This window comes from Dasypus novemcinctus, chromosome 11 (genome assembly GCF_030445035.2).
Source record: "Dasypus novemcinctus isolate mDasNov1 chromosome 11, mDasNov1.1.hap2, whole genome shotgun sequence".
In the NCBI taxonomy this organism is placed as follows: domain Eukaryota; kingdom Metazoa; phylum Chordata; class Mammalia; order Cingulata; family Dasypodidae; genus Dasypus; species Dasypus novemcinctus.
The window spans coordinates 11,451,460-11,474,285 of record NC_080683.1 but is presented as its reverse complement, the minus strand read 5'-3'; the positions used below and the strand labels follow the sequence as shown (position 1 = coordinate 11,474,285).

General features: G+C 59.8%; 1 protein-coding gene across 1 annotated transcript; it reads left to right on the top strand.

The window, feature by feature from the left end:
- Positions 1–897: 897 nt before the first annotated feature.
- On the top strand, positions 898–14,171 carry KCNK17 (potassium two pore domain channel subfamily K member 17). The gene is made up of 5 exons (XM_004460287.4): positions 898–1,371; positions 3,998–4,112; positions 8,477–8,637; positions 8,984–9,158; positions 13,419–14,171. Exons 1-5 carry the CDS (start codon positions 1,057–1,059, stop codon positions 13,730–13,732), a joined length of 1,080 nt encoding a protein of 359 aa, XP_004460344.1. The 5' UTR covers positions 898–1,056; the 3' UTR covers positions 13,733–14,171.
- The last annotated feature ends 8,655 nt before the right edge of the window (positions 14,172–22,826 follow it).

Here is a 22,826-nt window from a genome sequence, read left to right as displayed (position 1 = left end):
AAGAGCAAGGCTGAGGACCCCTTGGCGTTCCACCCTTTCCTGGTCCCGGCCTCCTTACCTCCACAGGCACCCCTGACCTCATCAGCCCTCTGGCCTCTTGTCTTCTCAAGAACCTTTCCCAACGCTTTCCTGGGAAGTCAGAGAACCCACAGCTCCCATGAACCTTCCGGAAATGAGCACCGAGGGAGGCTGGCCTCCCTTGGGAACGTTCTCTCCCACCCTGGCCTTTCCCCTGCCAGATTGCAACATCTCTGGTCAGACGAAAGGCAGAGAAGTAGACCAGTCCATTTCAAGGTCCAGTCTCACCAAGGACTGGAAATCTTGACCCCCTACCCTCTCCCACCACCCCCGGTGGCAAGACGGGCCCCGAAGTGGGGAGGACCCCTGGACAGGACTGATGCAAGGCTGAGGAGCAGAGGAGGCTCCTGGTGGGAAATCCAGGGACAAGAGGGGTCAAGCTTATACCCATAACTGCCTGACATCAAGACACTGAAGATGCCCACAGGCGCCACACAGCACCGCCCTTCCTCCATCCCGGGTGGAGCTTGGCATTAGGGGGGCCTCCTCAGGAAGGCTCCTCTTGCCTCTGTAAGTTCACAGTCATCTGGGGGTCCCTCTTCTTGAGTCCACAAAGGAGAGGATGGTGGCTTGAGAGCCCCGGGAAGGTGGAACAGGCAACAAGTCCTTGGCTGTAGTCCCAGGGTCTAAGGATTTAGGCAGGGAACCCAAGACAATAAATTTGGCTTCAACTTCCTCTTCCCCCTGAATGTGGTTTCCAGGAGTCTCTCCTGTACTTGCTACAGGAAATGCGGGGGACTCTGGGCTGGTTCCCTCTCGCACTTGTGGTCACCCAGCAGCCCTTCCTTTCTTCTGATCTAGGCCTGGGGGTGGACACGCCAAGACATTTGAGGCGGGGCCAGATGCCCAGGGCTCGGGGCCTCTTTTGTCCCTGGGATTGGATCCCAGTGTGGGGTGGGGCAGGGCTGTCCCATTCCCCAGCACCGCTTCTCTCCAGGGAAAACCGGGCACAGAAGGGCGTCTGCTAGAGAAGGAACCATGCCGGCTCCGGGCCCTGCCTTTTCTCCGCACTCCTTGTCCACCGCGCCCGGCGTCCGCCTCCCCGCCTCCCCGGCTCTGCGGGGCCTGCGAGCGCGGGCCGTGTCGGCGTGCAGGCGCCGGGGCTGCGCGCTGCCGGACACCGTGCTCCTGCTGCTCGCCTACCTGGCGTACCTGGTGCTGGGGTCGGGCGTGTTCTGGGCGCTGGAGAGCCCCGCGGCGGAGAACTCCAGCCACAGCTTCCAGCGAGAGAAGTGGGCGCTGCTGCAGAACTTCACGTGTCTGGACGGCCCCGCGCTGGAGTCGCTGATCCGGGTCAGGGGCGAGCGGGGCCGGCCCGGGCGTGGCGGGAGCGGGTAGGCGAGCGCGGGGGGCGCAGAGGGCGAGAGCGCACGCCCTGCCCCAGACAAGGGGAAACGCCGGGGGCACTTCTCCGAGTGAGAGGTGGGCGGTGGACAGCCCGGGGACGACCCGGGGCGCGTGTCCAGGTGAACGGCCAGAGGGCTGGGCCGGGCCGCAGCCGAGAGGGGCCCCTCTCCAGGGAGAGGAGGGCGCGGCGCGGGGATCTGAGTCCTCCTTTAGGGTGCCAGAGGGCTCCTCTAGCCCTGTCGGGAGAGACGCGCGGCGCCAACATCCGATTCTGGGGACGGGGACAACAGGGGGCGCGCTTGGCCAGTTTGAGAGCGGGCAGGGCCGCGGTCCCGCCAGGCGGGGGCAGGGCGCACTGGGCCTGCCTGGCGGGGGGCAGGGGAGCGGGGTGGACCCGGGAGGCTCTCGGCGCTGTGTCGGGGTCCCACCGTGTGCGATCGGCTCGCCTGGCCCCCGCCGGAGAGGCGCTGGGTGCAACGACGTGAACTGCGGGCGAGGCCAGCCAGGGGCGCTGGCTCGGGTCTGAGGAAGAGCAAGTCCGAGGGCTCGGAAGTCGGAGTCGGGACGGGGGATGGGGACACAGGGAGCGCGGGTCCCGGGAGGTGGCCGGAAAGGACCGAAGGCGCGCGTTCCTGGGTCAAGGGCAAAAGGGAGAGGTGAGCTGACGTGCTCAGCCCCGGGCCTGCGGGAGGCAGGGCGGACTCGGGGTCGCTCTTCAGCGCAGCCCGCGGTACTCCGAGTCTGCGGACGCCAGAGGCGGGGCGCGTTGTCCCAGCCCGTAACAGAGGCGTGGGAGCGGGGAGGGGGTGCAGGGATCTCTGGGAGCAGAGACTTTGGGGGAGGGGGGCGTAGGGGCGGGGGCGTGGGTAGGGGAGAGGAGGGTTGCGGTAAGAGGATTTGGGGGGCCGGGTATCCCGGATGTCCTTCCTCCGGGTACGCGCCGTCGGGTTGCGGTTTCTGGAATCCGTTAACAATCCGTGGAACCCCGGCTTGGTCCCCACACCCCTTCCCCAAAGAGCCCTGGACCTGCGACCAGACAGTTGCGCCCCCAGCTCGAAATCCCCGCCCTGCCGTTTCAAAGCCTCTTCCGCTGAGGAGGGCCGGGCCTGGGCTCCAGAGCCTCCGGTTCAAAGCCAGGCGCTGCAGAGTAGCAGGGGAACGCAGGAAGGTCCAGGAGCCAAGTGGGGGTAGAGTCCTGAGCCCTTACACTGGGAGGATTCGGGCAGGTCTGGAGCTGGGCAGGACAAGGACCTTCTCTGCTAAGGACCTAATGTGGCACTCGCTCCCCCCACCACCACCCCCATCTCCAAGTTTCTGCAAAAACAGCCCGACTGCTTGGCCCTGGTGCGGAGGCTGGCAGTCTCTTTGCAAAAGTAGTGAACCCCAACTGCAAGCAGCCTGGACGCCCGAAGGGGTGGTGATAATAACAGTAAACGCTTCCACTAGTGCAGCACTCACCGTGTGCCAAGCACCGTACCTGGTGCTTTCTGTGTATTACGTCAGGTCACCAGCACGTAAGAGGCTGCTATTGTTATTGTCATCCCCATTCTAGAGATGAAGAAACTGAGGATCAGAAAGATTAACTAGGACTACATGGCTACAAAGCCACAGGGCTGGGTGGCACTGGTGACCGCCAAGACGGACTGCCTCAGTGCAGACCTATGGACATGGTGTTGGAAGGCTGCCAGCTGGGCACTCATCTCTGTACACAACCCCTGGGGCTTTCTCAACCCTCCTGTGGCTCCCAAATGAGGATTCAGGGGCTCCACCCAGCTCTGCCCTCTGAGTTGCAAGCGTGCACCACCCACATGAAGCCCTCAGATTCCCCAGGGCCCCAAACTCCTAGTGACCCTCAGAGTCCCCAGGGCCAAGAGCCGTCCCCCTCTTCCCAGTCCCACTCCTCTACCTGTTTGAGGTCTGAGAACCATCCGCCCGCTTCTCCCAGATGCCCGCCTCGCTCTCTGCTCACACCCAACAGGGCCAGAGGCCGGGACTTCCGAGTTCTCCCCTCTGCTCCCCCCAACTGCCCCAGGACACACAGACCACAAGCACGACCTGACCACCCTTCAGTCGCCCTCTACTCCATCCCAGCCACACTCCTGCCTCCCAGACTTTGCTCCTGCTGTCCCATCTACCTAAATCCCCTGCCACCAGGAGCAAACCCGCCCAAGCCGGGAAGGCCCAGCTGGAGGTCCCCCGTGCAGCCGCACTACTTCCTTCATGCCTGGACTACACACCGACCAACTACATTAGAGTTAATTAAGTTCACCGCTGTCCCCCTGAGGGCTGCGGCCACGTCTCCTTCACCTTCGGGTCCCACAAGCACCGCACGCCGTACCTGCCCTAGTGCTTGTTGCAAGGATGGGAGGGCGAGTGAATGAATGAATGAGCAAGTTAGCGCGCAGGGGAGAAAATGATGGGTGGTTCTACCAGGCAGTGGACTATCACACACGCCATCCTGACCTGCTCTGGGGTAAAGGAGCTGTCCACGAGCCCATCGTGCGGGTGGGCAGTGTGCAGGGTGGGCAGTCCCCGCACAGAGCCCGGGGATCACGGCAGCCTCTTCCCCCAGAGCGTCGTGCAAGCGTACAAAAACGGGGCCATCCTCCTGGGCAACACCACCAGCATGGGGCGCTGGGAGTTCCTGGGCTCCTTCTTCTTTTCCGTGTCCACCGTCACGACCATCGGTAAGAGCGGGAGCAGGCGGGCGGGTGGGCTGGGTGGGCGGCCTCTCCCTGCGGGGCCGTGGAGCCAGTTGCCTTCGGGGTGGCTCACCTGGGGCCTCACTACTCTAAGTGCAGTCCGGGCTCCCGGCCCAGGCATCACCTGGGAGAACATCGGGCAGCCCCGTGGACCTCCCCGCGGACCTGCTGCCTCCGTTTCTGCGCTGAACCAAGATCCCCGGGGGATTCTTCAGAGGGTTAGAGCTTAAGGAGTGCTTCTGCCGGGCACAGACTTTCAAGGCGCAAAGGGTCTCCCAAGGGAACCACAGAGTCACCTCTGGGCAGAAAGTGTTCTGGTCTCCTCCGCAAAGCCCACCCAACACTGAGCTCCAAGGCTGGGTATGGGCGTGGCGGGAGGGGAAAGTTGGGAAGGAAGGAGAGGCATAAACCCCAAGACTTGATACTCTCTGTTGCCAGCCTTGGGACCCATTCCCCTGCCTCCAGATAAGGCTGCCCCACTCCCAGCAGCCTCTCCTCAGCTTACTCATGCACCCCCCCCAACCCTTGTCCCCAAGCCCCTTCACCCCTCCCTCGTGGAGCGTCCTGGGCCGTGTCTCCCTCTACTTCACTCTAGCCCTGCCCTGCAGGAGAACTGAGGTGGAGCCTGTCCCAGGAGGGCACCCGGGGGCATTCGTGAGGCTTGATCCCTCCAGCTCTGAAACCCGTGAATTTATGCAAGTCAAGAGGTCCCAGCCCCTGTGTGCACAGCTCCAGCCTCACGGCCTCTCCCATCCGGCCTCCGCATGGCACTGGATCGCCACCAGGTGGCAGGCGGACACTACCAGTGACACAGTCTGCCGGGATCCCCGCCCCATAAAACCAGTCCTCTGGTTTCTGTGCTTCAGAGTGGAGCAAGGCAAGAGCATCCAGATGTTTTATCTAGTCTAAAATCCAGCCAGTACTTCTTGGAAGCAAATTCCAGGTCCTCAAGGGAGCCTGAGCCTCCAGACAAGCCTGCTTGGAAAGCCCCCCAGGCTCCGGGGACTCTGAGCTCCCGGGATGGTCAGGACTGTGTTTCTTCACCATTACATCCCCGGGATCTAGTACAAGGGCCTGCAGACAGCAGGTGCTCAGCAAATGCTGCCAAGTTAATGAAGTCGGTGAATAGGCACTCGTCCAGCATTTACTGAGTTCCAGAGCAGTGGGTGAGTGTGAAGCAGAGTCCGCTTTGGCCAGACCTCCCAGGTGTATGGGAGTCTTGTCCCCACACCTCTTCCACCCCCTGCCCCAGGCCCAAGACCTTGACCCACCAAGTTCAGCGCTCTGCAGCCTGTCTTTCCCCAGCCCCATCGCTGCAGACCTGTGCTATCTTCTTGCCTCCTCCTCTCCACTCAATTCTGCCCTAGAGCTGTCTGAGCCAGCTCTGAGGGTGACGAGGGCGGAGCAGGGGCCCCGCGCCCCCACATATGCATGGTACCATGGAGTATACCAGGGTCTACTTGTACCAGGCACCCTGCTGGCCGCGAGTACAATGGAGCTCTCGTGCTATCCTTACAGCAACCCCCAAGGATGCCCTATTGCTGTCATGTCACAGATGAGGAAAGCGAGGCACAGAGAGAGGTTGCACAGCTTGCCCAAGGCCACAGAGCTCGTCAGCAGCAGGGCTGGGATTTGAAGCTCAGCCGGGAACGGCATTGCTCTCTCCAACAGTGCCCGTGAGATAGGGTGAGGATTCTACACAACAGGAAGAGAGAACCATTCTAAGGGAACGACAGGGAAGCTCTGGGTTCTGTGATTCTGACCACACACACACACACATCTGACCACACACACACACACAGGGAGGGAATTCAGAGAGAGGATGAGAAGAGAGGGGGTGGAGATGGAGTATGTGTGGGACACCCCAATAGGGAATGGAGAGGTGTTACGAGAGGTCTAAGAGGATTGGTGGCCAAGCCCCAAAATGAAATGCGGGGTCTGCCAGGCAGTAGGATGGGCTTGAGCCCAGAAATCATCTGTCATCACAAAACTCTATCCCAAATTCATTCAGTTGTCCATTCATCTATCCATTCATTCTGCAAATAAGTTGAGTACCTACTGTGAGCCAGACACTGTTCCGCGTGCTGGTGATACAATGGTGAGCAAAACTATCCAAATCTCTGCCCTCAGGGGGCTGGCAGTCTTGGGTAAAGGCACCCACACTAAACCAACAGATACATAGGTGATATTCGGGTGTTGGTAGGATCCTAGAGGAAAGTAAAGCCCAGGCGCCCAGGAGTACTGGCCAGGCTGTTTTAGATGGGGAAGTCAGAGGAGGCCTTGCTGATAAGGTAACAATGACGCATAGATAGTAACAACATACAGGAGCAAGCTGTGCAGATATCTAGAGAACCTTCTTCCAGCAGGTGCAGAGGCCCTGAGGTGGGAATGTAACTGATGTGCCAGGGGAACAATAAAGAGGTGAATGTCCCCATGGGGCTCCTCCCAGGGCAAGAATCTAAATGAGGCCAACCCACCCACCAGAACTGAATGAGGAGAACCTCAGGACAGGGGATGGACCTGTAGGGGAGGCAGGGGACCCACACTGGAAATGGCAGGTAGGTGAGGAGTCCTGGAAACCAAGAGGAGGTTTACACTCTGCCGGATGCCAATGGAGAGGATAATTCCCTCCTTTTACCTGAGGGAATGATGGGTGGGGACGAGAGAGCAGGTCTCTGATATAAGTCAGTTCAGTGGAGTTCAATTATTCATTCAACAAACATTTATTTAGCACCTTCTGCAAGCTAGATGCTTGAGGTACAGTATACCTCCACTGCACACCACACTGTGAGAATTTAGAAGGACTTTGGCCTCTCTGACCATGCCCTCTAAGACGCCTCGGTAAGGTGGGGGTGGATGCAAACAACCAGTTCCACACAGTGCACATGAGTGGAGGAGCGCTGACCCCGTCTGGAGGAGCGGGGACATTAGGCAAGTATGTGGGGCAGGATGCAACACATTCATTCACATATTTACTCTTTCATTCATTCACTCACCATTCATTCATTCATTCCTGTCATTCACACACGTACGGTGAGCAGCTGTTAAGTATAAACCCTCTGCCAGTTCAAGACCCGGCCCCTGCTCTTGAGGGGTTCACAGTCCTTGTACGAGGCAGACATGGCGACCAGTCATTCTCAAATTGGGTGGTTGTCCTCCAAGCCCAGGCAGACCGCCAGGAAGGCTCCAGAAGAACAGCAGCTCTGCTGAAAGGCAGAGGACTTAGAGTCATCTGTGGGTGGACAAGGAAGGATGACACTCCTGGTGGAGGAAGAGTCATGTTCAAAGGGCCCCAGGCACGAGAAGGTCTGGGGCAGTTGGTAGGGCAAGAGTCCAGCTAGAGCTGGGAAAGTGGGAGCAGCAGACAAGGCTTGAGGAGATGGGCTGGTGGGAGGTAGGACTTTCCCCGGCAGACAGGACTAGTGAAGGGCTGTGACCTGGCTAGTGGTACGATTAGGTCTGGGCTTGAGAAAGACAAGACAACTGGGAGGCAAGGAGGGTGGGAACAGCCGTGGAGGAGCATGGAGGAGACACGGACGACCAGGCTGATGGAGTCCTCTTGCCAACTCCTCATCCTCCCCGACCTCCCCCTTCCCTTCCCGTCAGGACCAGAGACCCCAACTAGTACCTGCCCCAGGTAGGCGGGTCCATCTGCCCTTCATGCCCCGAGGGAGTTGGGAGGGAGCCCAGGTGGATTAGTTTGGGTCCTCCAGGAGGTAGACACCAAGGCAGAATTGGATATGCAAGAGATGTGCAGGGGGAGAACATCTCAGGATAAAGGAGAAGGAGCGGGAAGAGAAGGTGGGAGCTTCAGACTGCCAAGCAGGTCTGATACCTGTGGAAGGAGAGGGGCAAGCGAGGAAGCCGGCCTGGGAGGAGCCTCAGACTGCAGCACCCGCGGAGGGCGTCCCGCATTGGCAGGCACAGCCCGGTGTGGTCCCCCCACTGCGTCCAGTCCCAGGCTGGAGGCAGCCAGGAGACACCACGGTCTTGGCTGGACGGGAGCAGCAGACCCTGCAGGTGCAGTCACTGGGGGTTCGAGGCCATTCCCTGCCTCTCGCCCACACCACTCTGCCCTCCAGAGAGGGAGAGGAGAGGCCCCAGCTCAGCGGCTTTGAGCTCGGGCACGCTGCTGTCCAGCCTCGGTGTCCCCATCTCTAAAATATGAGGAAATCCTCATTTTGAAGGATGCTTGTGAGGATGAACCGAGGGAGTGTGAAGGGCCCTGCGCGGTGCCTGCCAGCGGAAGGAAGGTCCGAGAAGCAGTAGCTGCCCGCCTGGGGCAGGGCAGGGCCGCTGGCGGTGGGAGGGGCCGGGCTTGGACAGGTGCCCACCGCCTCTTGCCCCAGGCTACGGCAACCTGAGCCCGCGCACCCTGGCCGCCCGCCTCTTCCTCATCTTCTTTGCTCTGGTGGGGATCCCGCTCAACCTCGTGGTGCTGAGCCGACTGGGCCATCTCATGGAGAGAGGGGTGCACCGCTGCGCCTGCAGGCTGGGGGCCTCCTGGCAGGTGAGGGGGCTTCAGAGCGGGAGGGGGGAGGAGGTCGCTTCTAGAATAAGGGCATGGGGCGGTCCCCATCGGGATGGGTTACTGGTGGGAACGGGGGCTTCATCTGGGAATCGGGATCCCTGGGGGGATGCGGTGGGATTGGGGCTCACGGCCCCGAGGGGAGGCCTTTAGTAATAAAGGGGTGTCAGTGGTGGGACAGGACGCGGCAGACAGGAAGGGCACGAGGCGGCCAGGCCGAGGATGCAGGTGGGCAGCACACGCCCTGCCCTGCCGCGGCTAAGTGCCCCCCAGCGTCGCCGTGTGCGCCCCCGGGCAGAGGCCACCTGGGGGCTCTGTGCGCCCACAGGAGCCGGCCAAGGCCTGGTGGCTGGTGGGCTGCGGCGCCCTCCTCTCGGGCCTCCTGCTCTTCCTGCTGCTGCCCCCGCTGCTCTTCTCCCGCATGGAGGGCTGGAGCTACATGGAAGGCTTCTACTTCGCCTTCGTCACCCTCAGCACCGTGGGCTTCGGCGACTACGTGATCGGTGAGGCGCCCCCGGGCGGGCCTGCGGGGCGGGGTGGGGACGCGGCTGCCTCGGCCGCCTGTCCTGTCCGTTGAGCCAGTGTCTGCTGGGCACGAGCCGCGCCAGGTGCCCTGGAGGCCCAAAGCCCTGGGACATGCCCCACGCGGGTTCGGCCCGCTTCGGTTGAATGAAGAACCGGGGCCTCCCAGCTGAAAAAGCGCCAGCAGGCGTTAGAACCCAGGGCCAGGGCTGTGAGGTCCTGGCATCTCCGCGGGCCAGCCCATCGTTCTTCAAGTCCCCCATCGTCGCCCCGGCTCACCCCGCCCCAACGAAACACCGGACCTTCCCGATGCTCCAGGCCGGGGGCCACGATTCCACCCCACAGCCCGGGAGAGGCCCCCCCACCCCTCAGCCTCCCCTGCTGGAAAACAGCCAGCAGCCACAGTCTTAGCCCACGGAAGAAAGGGCGTGGTCTAGACGGCCCCAGGTAGGGTTAAATCAACGCGGCAGGAGAAGGACCCAGCAGCCACTAGCCTTGCTTAAGGCACATCCCAGCCCCTTCCCATACTAAGGCTGGGACCGGATGCCCAGCAGGGGGCAGTGGAGGGACATTCAGGGGCCCCCAGATCGGCCTCCAGTCGTGCCCTTCTCCTCCCCACCTGGGAAGGTTCTGCCCTGGCCCCACCGCCACGCCGGCCTCAGGGGCTCTGCACCCTTCCTCGGCCGCCAAGGCCCTGATGGAGAGGAGCCCAGCTCTGCCCTCCTTAGCTGCAGCACCCAGCCTGAAGGCCGAGCGTGGTTTTACCGCAGGCTCAGTGCACACGGAAGGAAGGGAGCGCAGAGAGCAATGCGTCTAATCTGTTAGGCAGCCCAAAGTGAGCCTGGCCTCCCCATCTGACTGAGGGGGAAGCCGAAGCCGAGACAGGCCAAGTCATCGGCCTGAGATTGCTCAGCCCATGAGATACGGATTCTGATCTCCTGGGCTCCAGATCTCAGTCTCTTTCCACGACCACCACCCAAGTCCCCTCTCGGGAACTCAGGGGCCTGCCTGTAAAATAAGGGGGCTGAGCTACACGAGCACTAAGACACACACACACACTGGGCCTTGTCTCCTGAATGCAGGGCCCCTTCCCCCTGAAGCATGGTCCTGGGTTGGGGGATTCGTGCTGTCCCCTTCCTGGTTTCCTCCATCCTGGGGTGGTGACTGTTCATCTGCAAGGAACAAGGTTTCTTCCAACTACGTCATGTGCCCGTCTTTACCCTCAAAGTGGAGAGATGTGTCTGAGTCCATCAGCCCCTTACAGCTCAGAGAATGATTCTTGGATCTGTCCTCTCTGTTCCAACTGCTATTTCCCTAGTCCAGCAGGACTGTTGTGTACAGGTGCACAGGTTGGACACTGAGTAACCCTAGGAGGTGTGGTCTACACAGATAATAATGAGGGTAGCATCCCCCAGAGTCCAGACCACACTTGGGCTCCCGGCCCTGGCTTTGTTCCCCTTTCCCCTCACTTTCACCTCTTAAGAGCTTGAAAAACTTAAGTGGGGAATGGATGTAGCGCAAGTGGTTGAGCGCCTGCTTCCCACCTTCGAGGTCCTGGGTTCAATCCCTGGTGCCTCCTAAAAACAAACAAATGAAAAAACCAACGCTCAATGGGGAGTGGATGTAGCTCAGCGGTTGGGTACCTGCTTCCCACGTACAAGGTTCCAGGTTCAATCCCCAGCACTTCCTGGAAAAAAAAAAAGTTTGAGTGCCATCGTGTCCTGTGCCCACCCCCATGAAGTCCGACCTCCAGGCCCGGAGGTCCTGCCTCCCTCCACTGTGAGCTCTCCCCTTCCACCTGACACTCCAGCCACCACGAAGCGCTGCCCCGACGGTCGTCGCAGCTCTAAGCCCGGGGCTGGGAGAGCTGGCCAGGCCTGCGGTAACCTCCCCTGCCCGTGCCCTGAAGCAGAAACTCAGAATTTGCCTGCAGCGGAGGCCCTACGCCAAGAAGGCCTGCTTCTGCGGAGGCACCCAGTGCGAGCTGAGGGGAACGCTGGGGAAAGAAGCTCCAGCTAAGTTCTCGTGGCCATTCTCAAAGCCTGGTCCTGGGTCGGGATTGGCTGGCAGCAGGCCCCCCCTGAAAGCAGGCCTGGGGGACCCCATCGTGGGCTGACGGAAGAATCCCTGTGAGGACAGCAGGGGCAGGTGAGGACAGCCCTGTCCAGACACGGGCTCCCAGGAAGTGGATGGAGACGTCCTGGCCGGCGTGGAGGACAGAGCAGGGACACCCCCACAGCCAGTCTCCACAGCCACAAGTAGGGCTGATCAGGGTCCCCAGGGGAGCGGCAGAGTGCCCCCTTCGCCACGCCCCCAAGAGGTGCTCCCGCATCTGCAGCCGTGTCAGCGGGCAAGTGGCCGCAGGGCGATCCCTCCGCTTCATCTGCAAGGGGTCCTCCTCACACAAATCGGGAAACCGAGGTCTGGAGCGTGGGCAAGTCAAGGGCAGGGGTAGCATAAACTCCCAAGCCAGGGCTCCTCACACTGCACGCATTCCAGAACCTTCCACAAGCTGAGAAGGGGGCCGACCCCACCCCCACGCCTTCCCCATGCCTCTCAGCCTTCCTGGTCCTCGGGGACAGGGTCAGATCCCCTTCTTGAATGGGAATGCTGGGGTCCACCACCTGGGCATGGATGTCCGCTGTCCGGGTCAGCAGCCACAAGGGGTGCTGGCTTGGCCCCAGGGCTGTGGTGGGCACAGGTCCCAAGGCCAGGCGCCCGCTCCTCCCTGGCCCCACGGCCCCTGCCTCCCCCAATTGCATTTGTGGCTCAGCGGCGCGCCTTGCCAGCTGCCGGGTCTCCTGCCGCTTAAGATTTTGGGTAAAAAAATAAAATAAAAGGGTCGAGGAGTGCCTCCTCCCCTCCGTTGCCAGGAGCGAGCCGCGCTGGCGGGCGGCAGGGGCAGAGAGCTGGCTCACCGCTGATCTCATTTGGGACCGCCGGCGGAATCGTGGCCCCCTAACCCAATCAGCCTAATCCAATCCCCGCTCCTGCCGGGTGGCCGAGGTCGGCTCCGGGGCTGCAGACCCATCCCTGAGCTGAGGCCCAGGGGCGGGAGCAAGTAGGCCCGGTGGTGGGGCCAGAGCAGGGAGGAGACCGTGTTAGGGCCCGAAGGACAGGGCGAGGATGTTGGTGGACAGGACGAGGCGGGGGTGGAGGTGGGATACAAGGAGCTAAGATGAGAGGATGCATGGGAAACGGGCCAGCACGTTCCACCCTTTGAGGGGCCCCAGGCGGATGAGGGAAGTGAGACAGACCCCCAGGAAACAGGGAGAGGGAACTGAGTTATCCAGCAGGCCCTTGGCAGGAGGCAGGTGCATTACCCGTGGGATCCCCAAAACCGTCTCAGGAGGTGGACGCTGTTCTTGTCTCCCGAGGATGCTGAGGCCCGGGGAGGTAGGTAAGGAATGCACCCAACAAGTGCAGACGGGCTGTGGCAGAGCACAAGAGTGCAGTGACTCAGCTGGGATGTGAAGGATGAGGGGAGGTGAAGCAGGAAACCAAGAACATTTGGAGCCGGGGGGACAGCAGGTACAAAGGCCCTGAGGCAAGTCGGATGCTGGGCCACATGTGGAAGTGGGGCATGACCTGAGTGACTAGAGCAGCGTGTGCACGTCGAGGTTGGAGAAGCAGTCAGGAGGCCTCGGGCAAGGATTTGGGACTTCAGGCTGATAGCCAAGGGGAAAAATCACCTTCCCGGTTTCACAGGTGAGGGACCTTCGGATAGGTGGAGGTAACAGCTGGTAAGAACGAGGCAGGGTGCAGATTGGCGGTTCTCCCTGTGTGCCCAAAGCCCTTGGGTCCAGCAAGCTGCCTCCCATCAGACAGGAGGGAACCGAGCCATGGGGCATCGGCATCTCCTGGAAAGCTTGTTGAAGCACGGACAGTCGGGCCCTCTCCCAGAGCTTCCCGTTCAGTAGGTCTGGGGTGGGGCCTAAGAACTTGCATTTTAACAAGCTCCCGGGTGATGCAGCTGCAGGGTGGTTTGGGGGCCACGCTTTGAGAACTGCTGGGAGAAGCGTAACAGATGGGTGTAAACAAAGAGAACACTTAGCTTCCAAGCCCAAGGTGCTAATCCAGGGCGGCTTCCTGGCGAACTAGGTAGGCGTCTGTGAGCCCCGGAATCTCAGGCCAGTCTGGGCTTCCCATTTTCTGACCCATTGACCCCTCGCCTTGCACAAGCCAGGGATCCTTGCTCCGACTTTCCCAGGCCTCTGGCCTCTGACCCTGCCCCTCCCCAGGAATGGATACCAGCCGGATGTACCCGATATGGTACAAAAACACCGTGTCCCTGTGGATCCTCTTTGGGATGGCGTGGCTGGCCTTGATCATCAAACTCATCTTCTCTCTGCTGGAGACCCCGGGGAAGCTGTCTTCCTGCTACCGCCATGGCCTCAAGAGCAACTGCAAACCCCACGGCTGCAGGCAGGGCCCGGGGCAGAAACCAGAGCGCCGCCCCTCCCAGCGAGACTGTCCTCTGGAGGAGCCCGTGGAAATCATGCAACACCCGCAGCGCTCTACTCAGGAGGCCGCGCGCTGTGACAAGGACAGCTAGTTACACTCCAGTGTTGTGCCCTCTTCTTCCTCAGTAATGACCCCTGATTTTAAGCTTGGCCCATGCCTACCCAGCCTGAAGACATTTCCCATCCTCCCGTGAGGCTAGGTACAGCTATAGGACCAAATTCCGCCCAATAGGATATAAAGGGAAGTGTCCTCTGTGACCTCTGGGATGTGGTTTTCAAAGGGCGGGAAAGAGGGTAAGCCTGTCTTCTCCACTTCCTCCTTCTGGTTGGCTGCAATGCTGATATGGTGGCTGGAGCTCTGGCCGTCACATTGCACCATCCGGTAGAGGTCATGTTTGAAATGGGTAACGCAATAAGATAGAAAATACCTGTGTCCCCGATGATCGTGGAGCCACCATAACAAATCTATATTTAACCCCAGCAGACTTCATTTAAGTGAGAGAGGAATAAAGGTCAGTCTTATTTAATGCACTCCTTTTTTCGGTCACTCACAGCCAAATGTGATTCTAATTGACACATGCGTGCACACACCAGAGCCGGAGCCAGCACCTGAGACGCTGGCAAACCCAGAGAGAAACCACCCACTCCCCAGGTGAGTTTGCCCAGGAATGACAGAGGGAGGGAGTGGATTGAGGGCTGGAGCACAGGTCCCTGCACCTCCAGGCACCCTCCAGGTAAACACACTGAAGAGTTCTGATAACTCTCAGAGCTGACACAGCCAGCAGGCAGCTGGTCCCAGTTTGGCTGCCAAATCCTTGCTCTGTTGCTCATTCTTACTGCAGAAAAGCCAGGGACAGACCAGGGCTCCAGCTCCTGCCTCACCTTTAAAAAAAAAAAAAAATTATTCTATTTATTTATCCTCCCCACCCACCCCCATTGTTTGCGCTCGCTGTCTGCTCTCTGCGTCTGCTCCCCTTCTTCTTTCAGGAGGCACCAGGAATCAAACCCGGGACTTCCCATGTGGGAGGGAAGCATCCAATCGCTTGAGCCATGTCTGCCCCCTGCTTGATGTGTCTCTTCATTGCATCATCTTGTTGTGCCAGCTCGCTGTCATGTTCATCTTCTTTAGGAGGCTTGGGGAAGCGAATCTGGGACCTCCCATGTGGTAGGCAGGTGCCCAACTGCTTGTGCCACATCCACTTCCCTTCTCAATGCCTTGTAAGGCTTTCAGAGCCAGGCAGAGTTTGCAGAGTTCACCTCTTTGTGCAGAGTCTCCCTCCCTGAGCATTTCTGCCCCACCCCACACACGTACAAACCAGCCAGGACCTGTGGGTCACCCAGGACAGCAGCTGGATTCTCGCTTGGCCTCAATGGGCATCTGTGACTCCACCAGCCCTCGTGCAGCCTCCCAGGGACCCAGGGAGTTCCATGTGGCCCTTCTCCATGGACAAACACCTCAGCCTCCGGGCCCTCCTGGTACTGGGTCGGGGCAGCCTTTTGGCCAAGGGAGAAGCTGTTACACCATCCCGCTGACACCATCTGGATTGGCCCAGAGAGTAAACGGTGCCCATGGCCACCTCCCGGGGCCAAGGCCTGGGCTGGGGAGTGGAGCGAGGAGGAGGTTGCTGGCGTCTGGGAGTGCCTCCTTTGCATTTAACACAACCTCAGAAAGAGAACCGGAAACTCAAATCTGGGAGAGTGGGAGAGACCAGAATGCCGAGGTGGCGCTGTGGTCCCAACTCTTTTTCGCCTTGGGTCCCTTTCTCCTCATCCCTGAGCCACTGAACTCAAAGTCTGTCTCTCCCCACTTCAACCCTTCGCCCCCACACTCACCCCTACCTCGTATTCAGAAACGGGGGCCCAGAGGAGCTCAACCTGGGGCTGTGGGGGTGTGGCCTAGACGAAGGCGCCTGATTGGCTGGTTCCTCTCAGACGGCGGCAGCACGGCCAATGAGAAGAGTTGCTGGGATTCGGAAGTCCAAATCCAGGAAGTGGGGGGACGCAGTGGGGTGGAGAGGTGGGCGAGTGGGTGGTGGGAGGGGGGAGGCCACCCGGAGAGGTCTGGATCTGGGAAGGGCACAGGAACGGGGCATCAGCCCTCGGGGCAGAAATCCCAGATGCCACTGGGGTCTTTAGCTCCGAGGCCCTTTTGGAGGGGAAGCAGGAGCGATGATGCAATGACAGAGGTCCGCGAGGGACAGGGCCAGGAGCCTGGTCATTCATTCGTTCCTGCAGCTAGATTGCCCAGGGCCTCGAGGGGGCGGGGAGGCCGCGGCTAACCCTCAAGCGCAGCAGTTTAGGGTGCGAGTTTGGAGCCAAATCCTTCTCGTCTCTCTGCCTCAGTTTCCTCCTTTGTAAAATGGGGATAAGAACAGTACCTATCTCCCAGGATTCAAGGAGTGACTGTGCATAAAGACCTGAGAATGTGAGCGGCAGCCCGGAGGAGCTGCTACCATGCCCCAGGCGGGCCAGGCCCTCTGCAGGTGGGCAGTGCCAGGGCAGGCCGCCTCTGCTGACCCCTTCTCGGGGCTGGCCAGGCCCGGCTGGGCTGAGCGAGCGGTGAGCCCTGCCCTTGGGGGGCTCCGGGCTGATCCCAATGCGTTGCTGGCCAGGACAAGGGGTCTGGACACACATGAGTCAGAGGGGAGCCTTACGGCAGATTCCAGGAGGCCCCCTGCCACCCAGCCCGGCTGCCCTGTCCAGGGGAGCTGCGGCCCCGCGTTACCGGGCGCTGCCCTTCAGCCCAGTGCCCTCGCTGACGATGAGGATGACGAGGACTAGCTGTATCATTTCCTAACACGTGCTGGGGGCTTACTGTGTGCCAGGCACGGCTCTTGACTTGTTCTAAGTCAGCCCTCTGTGAAAGAGGAACTGCTACTTTTAATGCTGCGTTAAGCTGGGGAAATTGGGATTTGGGGTGGATGCTGAGACCAAAGAGAGCCAGCCGCCTGTGGGTGTGACCACGAGGAGCTGATGGCCTCTGGCAGGGGTAAGGGTGTCTGGACGGGGAGGCAGGGAGGCCCTCCCACCAAGCCGGTGGGATCTCCACCAGTCATTCCCTTCTGTGCCTCAGTTTCCTCACCTGTAAAAGGCGGGCGGCTTTGGGAGCCGATGTGGCTCAGTGGTTGAGCACCGGCTTCTCACACGCGAGGACCCAGGATCAGTCCCCGGCCCCCATACCTAAAAAAAACAACAGAGGGGCCTCACCGGAGCCTGACCCTTATCACTTGTACTCTCTCGGCCACCGTCTTCCTGGCGTAAGCAGGGTTCAGGGAGGGGGTCCCTACTGCACCGTCTCCGCCCTCCTGAGGACAGAGGTCTTGAGTATTGGGCTCCAAAGAGCTCTCCGTGCTCCCTCGCAAGCTCAGCTGCTGGGGCTCTCACACACACACAGAATTTAAAGGCACAGCGAAAGGAGCTCTGCATGCTCCCAGCCCTCAGCCCTGCCTCATACACACACACACACACACACACACACACTCCATGTGGGAGGCCTGGCTGGGGTGAGATGCAGTCACTTGAGGAGCCGGGACCTGAGAAGGACATGACTCGGTGGCAGGGGCAGGGTTCCTCGGGCCAGGGCAGCAGTACGCCGAGGCTCCCGCACCCCCATTCCCCTGGCCCTCCCCTCAGCCCGTCCCCAGCCCTGGGCTCAGGGCCCAGAGAGCACTGGCCTGCAGGGGCCCGCTGGCTCCCCCTGCCCCGGCCCTGCCCTCCCCTAGACACACACACACACACACACACACTGCGGGGCCCAGCCTGCCTCCCCTCCATGTGCACAGGGCAGGTCCCGGGCCCCAGCCCCACCGGCCTCCTCCCGCCCCCACCCCGTACCTGCCCCCTCCGTTGCTGACTGGATCTCACCTCCCAAAGCTGTTTTGGGGCCAGGGAGACAGGCCTGTCCTCAGGCCTCCTCAGCCCATCCCGAGGGTCTTGGCCCTGGATTCCCAGCCCCCCCCCCCCCCCCCCGCCGCCACCCCGGTCACAACGCCTCTCCCAACTGCTGAGGGAGACCAGAAGGCGGGGGGAGCCGAAAACCCCACCTCCGCTGAGGCTCTTGTGGAGATCAGGGCGACTCCACTCATCCCACCAGCACATTTCCTGGAAGTCTGAGAGCAAAACTGGAGACAGTGGCTGACGGGACACTTTTTCCAAGCTCATCTGTCCCCCTCCCTGAGGGAGCCACTCCCCACGCCCACCCCTGGGGCTGGGACCCTGTTCCGCCTTTGCTCACATGTCAGCCTTAACCCATCTTTTCAGACCAGTTTTTCCTTATTATCCCCTAGATTCAGACCAGTATGAGCCTATATCCTGGCTCTAACGTTTGCTTGCTGTGCACTATTTGGGAAGTCGCGTAGCCTCTCTGAGCCTCAGTCTCCCCAGGATTGTTCTGGTGAGTCTAGGCAGGGGAATAGGTAATGATCAAGAAGGCCCTCCACCCATGCGCAGTGCTGATGCGCACAAGGAGTGCCGCACCACGCAGGGGTGTCCCCCGTGTAGGGGAGCCCCACGGCGCAAGGAGTGTGCCCCGTAAGGAGAGCTGACACAACAAGATGACCCAACAAAAAGAAATACAGATTCCCGTGCCGCTGATAAGGATAGAAGCGGTCACAGTAGAACACACAGCGAATGGACACAGAGAGCAGACAACTGGGGGGTGGGGCAGAAGGGGAGAGAAATAAATTAAAAAAAGAAAAAAGAAGGCCCTCCACTGAGTATCTGGTACATAATAGGGACCCAGAAATATTTGCTCTCCCCGCTTCCCTTCCTGGATTCAAACTCCCCTTCCACCCTCTTCGGTGGGCAGGTCACAAAGTCCTGCTGTGCTCCTTCCTCCCAGGAGCCCTCCTGGGCCCTCCAGTGGACTTGGAAAGGGCAGGAGAGGAGGGAGGTGAAGGGAATACATCTTCTCTGACCAGGCTTTGGGAGGTGGGGAGGGCAGAACCAGAGGGTGCCAGCGTCCAGGAGGGGCAGCTGCCTCCCGGCCAGGGCCTCAGGGTGGATGGCTGCCCCGGAGGCCTTCCCAGAGGAGAGGGCGCGGGGGGCGCCTTCGGCGCTCCAGGTGTTACTCTCTCTTGGTTCCCTCTCTCCATCCACTCTCCCGCTCTCTCTGAACCCCGAGGGGGCCGGGGCTGACCCCACAGACCAGGTCCACGGGCTCCCTTGGTCTTTGGTTTCCAGTTTGATTAGACCAATGGGAAATACTGCAGAAAAGTGGGGGAGCGGCGGTGGGGGAGGGAAGCCAGGGTGTGTGTGCTGCCCCTCCCCGAGGCCCTGCTGTGGGCAGCGGCCCTCGCTGGGCCCCAGCGTTGGTGCCCGCTTGCCCCTTGAGGCTGAGGGGTGGCTGAGACCCCCGCTGATGCTGGTCCCTGGGCACAGTGCTCGCCCTTAGCCGCACCACACGCTCTTCAGTCAACCCTTGGAAAGGGCCGCCTGCTCCCTGCAAGGAACCGATCGGCCCAAGCACCCAGTTCTTCAATCTCCACCCTCTCCCTGAGCCAAACTGCAGCCTGGCTGGGGCCTGGGGGGGTCTCAAAACACTGAATTAAAAACGGGGGGGTCATGGAGGGGTGGATGAGGTTGAGCGTCTCACTCCCACCCACATAGGAGGTCCTGGAACAACAGGACAACAAAAACAAACAGCAAGCAAAACAAAAAAGCCAACTCAGGGTCGTCGCTGTGGCTCAGTGGTTGAGTGCTGGCTTCCCACATGGGAGGTCTGGGGTTCAATCCCCAGCCCCGGGGCCTCAAAAAAAACAAAAGAAAAAAAAAACCCTGGGGGAGGGAAGGGATGTAGCTCGTGTGGTTGAGCGCCTGCTTCCCATGTTCAAGGTCTCAGGTTCGAACTTCAGTTGCTCCTATAAACAAACAGGCAAACAAAAGAAAAAACCAACTCTCGCTGGGGAGAGGATGTAGCTCAGTGGTTGAGCGTCTGCTTCCCATGTACGAGGTCCTGGGTTCAATCCCCAGTACCTCCTGAAAAAAAAAAATCCCGGGGGAATCACCCCAGCCGTCCTGACCGAGGAGGGCCTCCAGTTCCTGCTCTTGACCCCGCACCCCGTCTGCCCCTGCCCGGCTGGGGACGGCAGCAGCAGCGAGAGAAGGAGTCTCCCTAAACCCTGTGATGGGCCCTGCAGACCAACGGGGAGGGAGGAACAGACCCTGCCCCAGGTGGAGCTCCATCAGCCCGGGGGCTCCACGACGTCAGAAACCACATCCCCCACCTGGCGAGGCGCTCCCTGAGCTCCCTGAGCGCCGGGGCTGTGTCTTAGCAACCTCTCTTCTATTATCCCCAATAGCTAGCTCAGCAACAAATGTCTCCTCCATGCCAAACTTGGAGACCCAGAGATGTCACAACACGACCCACAGTGTAGTAGTGAAGTGCAGGGGAAGCACAAAAAGGCCCCCTGTGCACTTGCTGCGCTAGCGAGGTCCCCGGCCAGCTTCCTGGAGCCCCGGCTTTCCACTTACCAGCTGTGAGCCTGGGCGTGTGATTTCCCCTTAGGGTGACCAGCTCAGCCCAGTTTGCCCAGGACGGTCCTGGTTTTTAAATGGAAAGTCCTGAGTCCCAGGAGCCCACCCTCTTCAGCCTCCTAAGTTTCCTCATCTGCAAAATGGAAATGATCGTAGCAATAGGCTGCGTGGATTAGGTGACTTAATACATATTAAGAATTTAGAACAGGGTGTGGCACAGAGTAAGTGCTATGTGATTTGACTCCTTCGTTGGAGTTTTCCAGAAGCATGTCCCAAGACAGAATTTGGCTGCCCGTGGTTTATTTGGCAAATGATCCCAAGAAACACCAGTAAGAAGTAAACCGGAAGGAAAGGAAACCAATGCTGGGCGTGTTCGTTGGTGCACTGCTTAGCACCAGGGGCAGCTGAGGCTCCAGCCCCCTGGGGCCCCCTGGGAGCTGGCAAGGAGCAGCTTCGGAGCTGGCCTCCCTGAGGGGCGAGGAAGCAGTAAGACCCAGCTGCCATCTTTCCTTGGCTGAGGTCTGCTCCCCGGGCAGGGAGACGTTAACCCGCCAGCACCCGTGGCCCGGAGGCTGCAGGTTGTACGGGAAGGGAGGGACTCCGGTGGGCAGGGCACCGTCAGCATCTGCCAGGAGTGTGTGAACTGAGTATTACCCGAGGTTTGGTTGCAGCTGGGGATGGGAAAGAGAAGCCGAAGCAGGACGAGACAATGGCTGGGTGAGCGAGGGAGGAGGGGTAGGAGTTTTACTGGCTAAAGAGGAGGCTGGCTTTAAACACGGGGGGTACACAATAAATGTTTAAACGAACTGAAAGTCAAGTAAGTTCAAGGTGATCCAAGTGCTTAAGCTAGCAAGGCCGACTAGATGCTGAGAGCCACAGGCAGTCAGAGGAAGCGCAGGTGGCGCAGTCGGCCCCGGAGGTGTCAGGAGGGGCTGGATCAAGGAGTGAGGATCCAAGCTGGCCCCAGTGGACAGGTGAGGAGGATGGGGGTACGCCGGTGTAAGAAGTCCAAGTGGTAGAGCCTCTGCCTCCCATGTGGGAGGACCCGGGTTCCATCCCTGGGGCCTCCTGGTGAAAAGAAGAGAAAGCGTGCCCGTGTGGCGAGCCAGTGCCCGTGCGAGTGTCCGCGCAGTGAGCCGGTGCCCGCACGAGGGTCCGCGCGGTGAGCCAGTGCCCACGCAAGTGAGTCACGCAGCAAGACGATGACATGTCAAAAGAGAGATGAAGGGGAGAGTCAAGGTGAAGCGCAGCAGAAACCAGGAACTGAGGTGGCGCAGGTGACAGGGAGTCTCCCTCCCCATCAGAGGGCTCCAGGATCGAATCCCAGTGAGTCCTAGAGAAGAGAAAATGAGAAGAGAAGACAACACAGACAGCAAAAGCAGCAGGGTGGGAGAAGGGGAAAGGAGGAAAATAAAGAAAGAAATAAATACATCTTTTTTAAAAAGTTAAGTCAAGAGTTCAGGCAGAGAAGCGGGAATGAGTGTGGGATAGAAAGGAGTATCCAGGGAAGGGGAGAGTGTGGGGGGGTTGAATTTAGGAGAGCAGAAAGAGACACAGAGGAAGCAAATCACAGGAGTAGAACCATGCAGCACCGCGGAAGTCAAAGGGAAAGAGGGCCGACCCTGTAGCATCTGAGTTCTCGTGGGCCGAGCCCCCCCAGCTGGAGGCAGGAGCCGAGCCAGCAGGCTTCAGCGCGGCGGCTGGGGGCCCAGCACAGGAGCCCTGTGGGAAGAAGCGGCGTGAGCCCGAGTCGACGTGAGCCGAGGGCAAGGTGCTGTCAGCAAGCCAGGAGGCAGGGAGGGCTCCGGCGGTTACCACCAGAGCCGCACAAATATTATTGTTTTGACTGGGAGTGGAGATTGTTTTGTTTTTTCCCCAGGAACCACAAGTGTGATTTGCAGGTTCATTTTAGAACACAGCACCACAGAGAGAGGCAGCAACCTCGGGCCTCGCTTTTCCCGTTCCTCCTGGTGAGACGAACACATGCTCACACACACACACGCTCACGCACACGGTCACACGCTCTCGCACACGCTTGTGCACACACGCTCACACACATGCTCATGCACACGCTCACGCACACACGCTCACACATGATCGTGCACACGGTCACACACGCTCATGTACACACATTCACACATGCTTTCATACGCTCACGCACACGCTCACACTCATGTAAACACGCTCGCACACACGTGCACGCACATGCTCATGCACGCACGCTCACGCACACACACACACGCTCATGCACACGTGCTCACACACCACAGTCACTAAAAGCTAACCCAAACCACAACCTTCAACCCTCTAACAAGGGTTGACTGGATATATCTAAGTTGTCGTAGTGGTAAGAGCGTCCTATTTTCTGCATTCCACTTTCTATTAATATAGAGAAGGCACTGGAATATAATAGGTCCCATGAAGGAACTTACTCTTATAAGTATTTGGCAGCCGAGTGGCTCACCATCTAAGAGACGGACTCCGGCGCCACACTGTCTGGGCTCAAAGCTCAGCTCCGCCACTTCCTGACTGTACAATAGTGGACGCGTCACTTAATCTCTCTGTGCCTTAGTTTCCCGTCTCTAAAACAAGGATAATAATAGAACCTCCCGATGAGGTTGTCAGGATTAAATGAGGTAATACATGTTGTAGTAGCTGGATATTATTTATGAATTCTAGAAAGAGATATAACGTATGTTTTTAAACTGGTCT

Bases quoted from the DNA above. Each gene is read 5' to 3' on its own strand.
- KCNK17 (XM_004460287.4), top strand. From the start codon at position 1,057: ATGCCGGCTCCGGGCCCTGCCTTTTCTCCGCACTCCTTGTCCACCGCG. The intron at 1,372-3,997 runs GTCAGGGGCGAG...CTCTTCCCCCAG, and splicing joins CGCTGGAGTCGCTGATCCGG to AGCGTCGTGCAAGCGTACAA. The intron at 4,113-8,476 runs GTAAGAGCGGGA...CTCTTGCCCCAG, and splicing joins GTCCACCGTCACGACCATCG to GCTACGGCAACCTGAGCCCG.